This window comes from Microtus ochrogaster, chromosome 4 (genome assembly GCF_000317375.1).
Source record: "Microtus ochrogaster isolate Prairie Vole_2 chromosome 4, MicOch1.0, whole genome shotgun sequence".
Taxonomy (NCBI): Eukaryota; Metazoa; Chordata; class Mammalia; order Rodentia; family Cricetidae; genus Microtus; species Microtus ochrogaster.
This window is the reverse complement of record NC_022011.1, coordinates 2,147,243-2,157,969: the sequence shown is the minus strand read 5'-3', so window position 1 is coordinate 2,157,969 and position 10,727 is coordinate 2,147,243. Positions and strand designations below refer to the sequence as shown.

The window sequence follows — 10,727 nt, the reverse complement described above, 5'->3', positions numbered from 1 at the left end:
GGACTAACTTTGCACCCTCATCCCCCTGCCTCTACCTCTTGTCTGGACTAACTTTGCACCCTCATCCCCCTGCCTCTACCTCTTGTCTGGACTAACTTTGCACCCTCATCCCCCTGCCTCCACCTCTTGTCTGGATTAGCTTTGCATTCCTATCCCCCTGCCTCCACCTCTTGTCCGGCTCTTCTTATTCTAAAGAGGGCATTTCTGCACCAAGGTACTGCTCTTTACGTTGACCTGTCAGTGTGGTGGCATCTCAGTAAGGACTCAAGAACTTCGTTGTTTCCAAAGGCATGCAGGGTGGTATCTAAAGCTATTAGGAAAGAGAATCGTGCAGCTGAACTCTGAGGAGGACCTGGGCCTGCCAGACATGGAAACCCCTTTCATTAACACAGTGGTGTGGCCAGGAGGTGGTGGCGCAGGCCTTAAATTCCAGCACTCAGCAGGCAGAGGCAGATGACCCCTTTGAGTTCAAGGCCAGCCTGGTCTACAGAATGAGTTCTAGGACAGCCAGGGTTACACAGAGAAACCCTGTCTTGAAAAACCAAACATAAGCACACACAGTTACCAAAATGTAATTAAAAAACAGTAACAACAGCAAAAAACAGTGGCATGGACACAGACTAGAGCAGAAGAAACTGTCTGAGAACATACAGCATAGACAGGAGACTGTAGAAAAGGTAGCAGCTCAGTCTGCAGAACAGAGATGGGCTCTTAATCAGTGGCATTTAAGGTGGCTTGCTAACCAACCATTCAGAAAAAGATGAAGTTAGATACATTCCTCATACCACAAATAAAACCAGTGCCTCAGAAATGTAAATAAATTGGGAAACTCTGCACACCCCAGAGGGGCGCAGGGGTGAGCTCTCCCATTCAGCATGGGCATACAAGACTTTCTAACCTCAAATTCATAACACAGGGTGAGGAGAATGAAGACACAAGAACCCCGTAGCTGCCCTGTGCACAGGTTACAATGAGGGAAATGAACAGAAGGGATGGGAGAGGGTTGTTCTGACCTTCAGAACTGCTTAGTGTTTTCTAGATTTACAAAGAATTGGGGAAGTCAGTGAGCACCGCCAACAGACTATGCAGATAAGCTCAACGCTGAAGGTGGGAGTCTGACCCAGACAAATTTTGGCAAATGGAAATGAGTCCAAGTATTTTACACATAAAAATAAATTTAGAAAGAAGATAAATCCCTAGGTGTAGTTCATAAGATGATATGACTATAGTAGTTTTGAAAAAAATTAGTGAATTTAAGGGATTCATGAATATATGAGGACTGGGATAGGCAGGTTGACTCATATCTATAATAATCCCTGTGAATAAGAAGTGGAGGCAGGAGAACCAGGAGTTCAGAGTCATCTTCAGCTACAAATTTGAGGCTAACCTGTCTACATGAGATCCTGTTTTTAAAATTCCAAAAGATTAATACAGATAAATCTATAATAATGAAGGAAGGCAAATAAAAAGTTGGTGGACATGGGTTGGGCTTAGGGAGAGCACTGCAAAGCTTTCTGCGCGTGTCCCTGTGTGCACACACACAACTTAGAACCAGGGCCCCGGGGATGAGGAGGGAGAAGTGAGGCAGAAGCCAGGACGCTTTGAAAAGCTGGAGAGAGAAATGCCTCAATAGTGGCAGCGTGCTTGAAAAGACGTAAAGAGCAAGCAGTGGCCCGTGGTGGGACAAGATGAACCACAAGAATAGACAAGAGCAGGAATGTGTCAGCCCATTTCTCAGGAATCATAGACCCATGTCAGAGGCTGTCATAGACGAACAGGAGGCGGGAGATGGGGAACCCCTCCTCATGGGAGAATTCTGACTGAAAAGTAAGGACAATAGAAGGAAAGAACCATCCCATCTGAGCAAACGCTGATTCAAGCAAAATCTACATTCAGAGTTGGTGAAGTCTGGTGAGAAGTGGAAGGTTTACTCAGTTGGAGGATTAGCTGTGGATGGGTGAACTGGGCAATTGTCTAACCAAGCAGTCGAAAGGAAGCAGACATATGTCGTTGGCCTCTGGGTTTGTACCCAGAGAAGGGCATAATGTCAGCTGCATAGTATGGTAGCCAAGAATCGCAGGGTTTAATTATAAAGAACTGTCAGAGGAACCCATATTGAGAGGCAGTCTGTAAAATCACTCATATGTGATTGCATTAAGAGTTACCGTGTCAGTAATGGTCGCATGTATGTGTGGAAGTTAGTCCTGCAGTGTAGTAGTTACTCTTGACCACTGTGGAGTTCAGGGGTATACAGCATCCATTCAGCGGCATACAGCATCCATCACCTGCTCTCAGAGAACCCCGGGGTGGGTGGGAAGTGTTTGGAGCAGGAGAAGGGAAGAGGATGAGGCATTTTAATACTTCCCAATCTGTTTTACCAACAGTTCGCAGCTAAGTCAGTGATAATCCATGTGTTCCGAATGCCTTCCAGTAGAAGCACTCACCGTCAGGCAGGAAGAGGGTTCCTGGAAAGCCCCAAGTCAACTCCATTTCCAATGTCACTGGGCGTTTCTTTAGGGAAATGCACGGGGTCCTGGTCACTGTTCACAGTAGCCAGTTTAAATCACCTTCCTCCTCTTGCTCAGTTTTAATACATGCCGCTTTTCTCTCATTTCGAGACCACAAAGACAGGAGGGCTTTGGAAGGTCTTTGCCACTAAGGGGAACCACCTGTTGACCTCGGAGGAGATCTGGGCACTCTCCTGGGTAGGGTTCTATAATCAGCAGTAGGCAGCCCGTTCCTCCTGGGTTGCCATATGGTGGTGGCTCTGCCAGGGTTTTCTGGAGTGTGAATTATGCTTTAGGGTTTCTGTGAGTAGAAAAATTAAAAATGGAATAAAGCAATTAACTTTAATCTGAAACTGTGTCTTGAGGCTTCCCTGGGTCAGTAGGCCAGCAGGCCAGCGGCGCTGCCCGGAGGCTGGGGTCCCGTGATCTAGGCTGTACTCTGGAGCGGAGAATCACTATCCTTCTGATAGCAGGATGGAGTTCAGGTCATCTGACCTCGCTTACTGTGAGGTAATTACCGATTTTCACCTTTCTCGTTTGTCTCTCTGTTCCCAGTCCTGCCTCCCGTACTGGTTCCCAGGCACAGTGAGTATAACCCTCAGCACAGCCTCCTGGCGCAGTTCCGCAACCTGGGACAAAACGAGCCGCACATGCCGCTGAACGCTACGTTTCCAGACTCCTTCCAGCAGCCCAGCAGCCACCCGTTCCCCCACTCGCCCACCAGCAGCTACCCCAACTCTCCAGGCAGCAGCAGCAGCACCTACCCTCACTCGCCCACCAGCTCAGACCCGGGCAGCCCTTTCCAGATGCCGGGTAAGAAGGGGTGTTCTGGGACCCTGCCTTAGGGAGATGTGAGCGTGGCCTGCGGTGTGTGTGGGGGGGAACCCTGTGAACCAGTGCTTCAGAATATCCGTGTAGCAAGAGGAGCCACACAGCCGCAGAAGAGGATGGCCTGTTTGAGTCCTGCTATCCCTTCCCGAGACAGCTGCATCCTCCTGAGTGAGTGGCAGATTGTTCCAGTCCCTGCTCTCCATAAAGAGAGGGGGAAATGTGCTACGCACAGTGCTGCTCCGGGAAGCGGCTTCAGCGAGCGTTTCCAACGCTGAAGAACGCTTGCTGTCAGTGCAGCCGCAGAAGCGCTATTTCCCAAAGGATCACACCCACACCCCCCCCCATTTAATTAGATTCATTTAGCCGGTGATGTCATCCCAAGAAACATGTACTTTTAACAACAAGGAATTGCAACAGAAGTGCTGGAGACCATCTGCTTGTTTAACTTAGCAAAGACAAAAACCAGTTATTTTCCTGTTTTAGTCATAACGGATGGTGTAATAGTTATCAAAATAAGTGATTAATTAGAAGATTATGTTTTTCAAATTACAGGTCAGTAAACAAGCATCTCAAATATTAGTCCCAGATTAAATTTTATTTCAACATCCATGTTTAACCTTCAGAAGTTGACAAGCGACCCATACTTTATTGCTTCTTTTTTTTTCTTTTGAAAGGGTTATTTTTCAGCCTGTTTATTATGTTTTTCTGTTTGGGATGAAGATGGGAGGAAGATTATTTTAATAACCAAACTTCTAACATCCGGTCTTCCTATCCACCCATTCCCTGGCAAGCCCATTGGGTCTGGTGGACCAGTTAGTAGTGAAAAGGTCCGTTTCAGAGGACTTTTGAGCAGGGGCAACCCCAGGTGAGCTCTAGTAAAAGAGTCAAAGTCCATCACTAGAATTTCTTTTTGTCCTTGACTGCCAGGGATTAGTGTACAGCCACCGAGAGGGAAGAGGAAGGGGCTGTGTTCTGGCAGGGATGGTAGAACTACACCTCAGCAGTAATCTGGCCCCGTGAGCCTTGGTGGTGCCCAGGACTGCTAGTGAGGTCTCACTAGGCCTGTTGGTGTATATTCAGTGGGTTCTGCTGAGAAAAGGCTCTGCCTACGCCCCTGGCTTGAGGGATGCAGAACCAACCTCACTGCTGCAGCAAGAGGCTGGAGTGAGAGGAGAGACAGTCTGAGAAAGGCCCAGGAGACTGGCTGGCTCGCTTTTCAGCACCTGGGTCAGACGTGGGAGGAGTTGCCAGGGAGCCCTGAAGGAGCGGAGTTTGTTATTTGGGTTCTACAGTTGCCCCTAAGAATTTATCCAAGCATTCATGGATCCCTCCAGTAAATTTTGTTCTCAAGGCTCTGCTGTGCATGCTGGGTAGACTTACAAACCAACGAGGAACTTGGTTTTCGAGTGCAGGAAAACGAATACCCTGGGTCTCACAGTGAGAAAATGCCCGGCTTGCATTCATGCGTGTGGTTTCAGTAATCATATTTGCTCGAAATTCTTCAGAAGAGTCCAATGTAAATTCTGAAACAGAAGACAGCTGAGATAAGCTGATTTATTGCCTCATATTCTCTTATTGGGGATTTTTAAGCTTGTCATTGCTTAAATGGTTGGAGCAATGGTAGTCCAAGGAGATTGCTTAAAGTCATGGATAATCAAATCTCAATTAGTGGGTTCTAGCAAGTCCAGAGAGCAGATTCCCTGCCTATAGGTTTACTGTCGGGCCTGGGAGAGCTCCTTACCAGACCCTGTCCGGCATTTTTACACCAGTGAACCCAAACTTGAGGGTTCTCAGAGTCTGCTGCGTGACTGTCTTCGCCAATGCTCTTCTCGGCAGAGTTAAAGTGACTGATCTTAGGTAGGCAGGGAACTCCTAGGACTGACTTAGTTTCTTTCTTCTCACTGAAATGTCACTGTAAACAAAGTTTGGGGGTCTGATTGTTTTCAGAAACTCTGCTTTAAGTCCAGTGTCTTTAGCATCTAAGCTTTCTGGGGAGTTGGGGAGAAGGGTAAGGCCGACCTGATATAACCAAGGTCGGCCTTGACCTCTCCATCTCCTCCTCCACGTCCTAACTGCTAGGACACCAGGCATGTACCACCATGTAGGCCCGTCTTTTGGTAAGGAGGTTGACTCAGTCTGAGTGATTAGTGATCTCAGCACAGGGAGACCAGTAGATCCCAGGGGCTCACTGACCGAGCAGCCTAGGCAGCCTGAAGAGCTCGAGGTCACGAGAGACCTTGCTTCCCCACCACACGCCCCCAAAAGTGAGGGACGGCCAAATGGCTCAGTGGGCAAAGGTACTTGCTGCCATTGTGAAAACCTGAATTCAGTCTCTGGAACCCACAAGATGGAAAGACCTGACTCCCCAAGTTATGCTCTGACCCCTGACATGCTCCTTTCTTCACAATAAGTAAAAGAAGATTTTTTTACCTAAGCTATCATCCTCTGACCGCTACATACTTGTGCACACACATGAACAGGCACACACATGAAAGGGTACACACACACAGTCTGTCTGAGATGAGAATATATGGCTGAAGCGTGTACTTTTCTTTTCCCCTCTTTGTAGCTGACACCCCTCCGCCTGCCTACCTGCCTCCTGAAGACCCCATGGCCCAGGATGGCTCTCAGCCAATGGACACAAATATGATGGCACCTTCGCTGCCCTCAGAAGTCAACAGAGGAGGTAACAGGAGTTGCTGCTTACTCCCTTGTTAGAGTTCCTTGTCTGGATGTCTGAATGTTACTTTCACTCATGTAGACCTTAAAATGGCAGCTATTTGAGAGACATGGAAAACAGGTTTGCTGTTGTTGTTTGGAGCCCAGTGGAAAAAATTCTCTAGAACCCATGGAGATCTCGGGATTGAATGCGGTGGTCTCCAATGTCACTGGTCTCTGAAATGGCCTCAGGCAGTATCCTGCCATTTTGTACGTTTTATACAGTTAGGTGAAGTGAGTTTTCAGCATTAGTGGTCAGAAACCTGGTCAGTCAGCTCTGAAGACAACTGAAGATGTCTGTATATCCGCCAATGTTGAATAAGCAGCCAGGATTCGGTGTTTATGTAAAAAAAAAAAAAAAAAAAGAAAGCAAGCATATCTATGTCCTTAGCATGCTAATTTGTTCCCACCTTCAGTAAATGGTTAAGCGATATAGGGAGATATATAGATATGTATGTGATATATAATCATATACATTTATATATATACATATATCAAATGACTATTTAAAACTGTATTTATCTATGATTACCAATAAATATGGTTTTGTGTAGCTGTTTTACATACCTATATACACATGAGGTTGTTAGAGATCTCTTGGGCATGCAGAGATAGTGGGGAGGAAGCGGTTGAGTCCTGTTTTACATAACAAATGTCTGTTATTTAGATAGTCATGTGTTCAGGTCTTAGGTAGTTAATATGGAGATGTGTGCTGCCAGAAGTGTCTGTAATGGGCCAAGAGGAACAGGCCGGCAACATTAGCACAAAGCAGCCTGCCATGGGTGATGACAGCAGAAATTCATACAGCTGTCTGTGTATCCGAATAGACACGCGTAGCCTCGTCTCTTTTATGGCCCTTAACTGCCACTGAAACAAGTGATGACATTTGTTTCCTTCTTTCTGTACTTGTGCCTAACTTCATTACAAAAAATAAAAATACAGATGAATAGATGAATGAATGAATGAATGACAAGATTTTACCCTTCTTCCTCAAAGCACTTACAAGCAGAACCAAAGTTCATGGTCCCTCTCTGGGGGGAGGGACCGATCTTTACGGTCAGGCTCATTTCAGCCCGGGAGTGACATGGTGGACGGCCCAACCTGCTTCCCTGGTTGAGTAGGCTTCAGGGAGCAAAGAATGAGATCCTAGAATCCCTGTCGGCTCCCAGTCAGTAACCTCTGAAGGAATCCTCTACATACTGGGTGGAGCACATTGAAGTTACAAGGCAGTGTTCCTGCTGCATTTGTCTGTTTTGTTCTTATCCCCATTTCTCGTGAATGAGAGGTGGCTCAGGCATTACCAGGCTGCTAATGCTTGTTAAGGATTTAAACACTGTGCTGCCTGCATGCCAGTGTAGTAACGATGGCAGCATGCCCTGCACATGTGTGACCGGAGCACCGAGCGCAAGCCCTCCTGCCGACTCTGTTAGTCATCTCGGTCCTTGAGTGATACTGAATGCGTCACTCTGATGGCGGATCTTGTGGGAAGTCCTGTGTGACCCCAACTGCTCCAAAGATAAGCTTGAAAAATGACGGTAATCTCAAGGAAACTTAGTTGTGATTTTGTTTGGAGTTTCTTTACAGGCACTCTGTATTTTATGGGTCTTGCTCATCATTAGATGTGGGCAGTCGACATAAAGGAATCTGACTGAGAAGAGCCCCTTTGGAACTTTTATTTGAGGAGTGAGATACTCTGTAATGGTACTGATGAGATGAGTTCTGTGGCCACAAATAGAGACTTACTTTTAAGATCTTTTTCCTTTTGAAAAGCTTTAAAAATGTTCCCCCATTTAAATCACCAGTTAAATGGAGCTAATTTAAAAATCACCTGGTATTTTCAAAGGAAAAAACGTTGACTTTTCTGCTGTTGTTACCTGCGATGGTTTTCCCGGTCAGCAAATTACAGCCCATAGACAGACCGATCAGCCCACTGTCTGATTTATTGATTGATTTATTTATAAATAAAGCTTTATTAGAACACAACTGTGCCCATTTGTTACATATCATCCATGGCTAGGCTTTCTTTTCTTTTTTCTTGTTGTTGTTACAAGGGCAGAATGGAATAGTGATAAAGACCACAAAATCCTTCTGACCTTTTGTAGGGAAAATAATGTGTCCACATGTACACTAGGTGAGTAGCATTTTTGGCATTGCCTATAGCTGACAACAGGACTTCTCTGTGATCGGTGGCACAACCTTCTGGGGCTCAGCACTTGTGAATCACTAAAGCTTTGCTCCTTGAAGGACAGCAGAGTGACAGGAAAGAACTGTGTAGAAGAGAAGGGGATAGGATATTTTCAGCTAACCCACTTAAGTATATAAAGCCAATAACGAGCCGGTTATGTTAAGAACGTGAGAGCCCTCCTTTTCCCACGCGTGGTGGACTTTCTTTCCATGTATTACACGTGTACATCAAGGCCCCGTGAGGCTCAGCTCAGTAATAATGAAGTTGGCAATGGTATGCTCTGTGTCCCTGGTCTCTCAAAGGCATGCACAGGAGGCTCGCTGCAGAAAGGCCTCGTTTCCGAGCCTTTTGGTGGAAAGCGTTTAGAAGCATTTTCTGTTTGGAGATTCATCAGGCTTAAGAGATTGGGCCTAACAAGCTGCATCCTGTCCGTAAAGCTGGGTAGTTTCCATTGTTGGCCCATTCTGGGAAGGGAGAGACAAACACACCTGCTCGGCATGACTTGAAGCAAATAGAAGGAAGTTAGCATGGAGTCTGGATGAGCGAGATATGATTCATTTGGAGGGAATGGCCAGCTGGCACGGTTTCTTCCTGAGCTGTAGTAAAACTGGAGCTGCGGCCATCACTGGCTCTTGTGAAGCCAGGCAACTTCTTCGGGATAGGGAGATGTTAATTTTCAGTGCTTTGGGAAAGCAGAGATCTCCCGAGGCTTTGCGAAAGACAGTTCCTTTCTTCCCCAGCCCCGTTGGCACATCTCCGTGCCCCTCCTGTTCTGGTGCCACTTGCTTTATCACTGGTCACTTGTATTCTCGTAGGTAGTGTGCCAGCAGGGGCAATTTCTATTATTTCTGTATGCTAATGAGCAAATAATGGGTCATTAGTATTCTGCAAATGCTGTTACTGGGCTTGCTTAGCTGGTATTTCGGATTTCTGCCAGTCACTGGAGAAGACTGCTCCCCAATTAAAGGGGAATGCCACCCTTACTCAGAAGTTCCTCCGCTCTCATAGAAAATGACCCTTGTGAGCATCATCGCTGCCCCTCCCTGTCTTCATTCCACAGTGCGGTTTCAGGTTGGGGGTGCTCCAGGCACGACCCGTGAGCAACAGAGCCTTTTCTTTCCTTCCCGCAGACGTTCAAGCTGTTGCTTATGAAGAACCAAAACACTGGTGCTCTATTGTGTACTATGAGCTCAACAACCGCGTGGGCGAAGCGTTCCACGCATCCTCCACAAGTGTGCTGGTTGATGGTTTCACCGATCCTTCCAACAATAAGAACCGCTTCTGCCTTGGGCTGCTCTCCAACGTTAACCGGAACTCCACCATTGAGAACACCAGGCGACACATCGGGAAAGGTGAGCCTCGCTTTACCCCCTTGCGCATGTCCATCACTGCTTCCTCTAGAAGCTACTGTCATTCCTGTGGCAAAGGCCAAATGTCCAGATGCTGCTTTTGAAGTATTTTCCAAATTCATATTATCTGAAAGGAGTTCCAGTCATCGGAGGTTTTCCAATTCTCATGATATTGATACATATCAGCTGACACTGACTTGTTATTGTGGGGCACTATGCTATCTTACATTTTGTTATAAGTGAAATATCTTTTATAACAATTTTCACATTGATTGCATGCACACACATGTGTGCATCTGTGTGTAAGTGCCATGATCAGAGGACAGCTGTGGGAATCAGTTCTCTCCCTCCACCATGTGGATACTCAGAGTCAAACCCAAGCCAACAGGCTTGGTGGCAAGCACCTCTATCCATCTTGCCATCTCACCATCCCAAATACCTTTTTTGATAGACTTAACTATGTATCAGTGGCAGATTGAAACAGTTCCGTAACGTTTACATGTATTTTTTATATGATTAAGTCAGTGACTAAGTGCTCAGGGGTTAAGCTTTCCCTGCGGAGAGGGAACATACAGTCAAGAAGGGGTGTGGCATTCCTTGGAAGTGTCCATGTAAAATCATAATTTAATGACATGGCGTGTGTTTATATGCTCTTGTGCATATGTCTACATGCAACCCTATCTATATACCCTCTGAATATGCATGTAGTTTCTACCCTGTCTACTGAGAAAGCAAAGATACAAAGCAGCAGTAGCATCTGGGGTTCAGATCATTGCTGCTGATATTTCTCCCCACTGAGGGAAACTGTGGCTGCCTCCAAGGCTGGGACAGGTGAGCCTGGCACATCTCACGTGACAGAAAGTGAAGAAAGGCTTCTAAAAATGGTGGTGCCTCTCGGGATTCAACTCCCACCACACAGCTTTGGACAGTTTAAATACCAAAATACAGCTGTCCGTGGCGGGTTTGTTCTGGGGCCCTGAGAAATAAAATCCGTGGATGTTCAGCTTCCTTATATAAAACCGTGTAGTGTGTCCCGTCACGTGCACACCCCGTTCTTATATAAACCGTGTAGTGTGTCCCATCACGTGCACACTCCTCCTTATATAAACCGTGTAGTGTGTCCCGTCACGTGCACAC

The 10,727-nt window shown here is 46.5% G+C and overlaps 1 protein-coding gene across 2 annotated transcripts in view; it reads left to right on the top strand.

The window, feature by feature from the left end:
• The window catches only part of Smad1 (SMAD family member 1), a 61,788-nt gene that overhangs the window by 39,454 nt on the left and 11,607 nt on the right, over window positions 1-10,727 (top strand). For both annotated transcript variants that reach the window (XM_005345390.3, XM_026777769.1), the window contains exons 3-5: window positions 3,063-3,320; window positions 5,908-6,024; window positions 9,372-9,593. In XM_005345390.3, coding sequence (XP_005345447.1) covers window positions 3,063-3,320; window positions 5,908-6,024; window positions 9,372-9,593 — 597 coding nt within the window. The remainder of the gene's footprint in view (window positions 1-3,062; window positions 3,321-5,907; window positions 6,025-9,371; window positions 9,594-10,727) is intronic.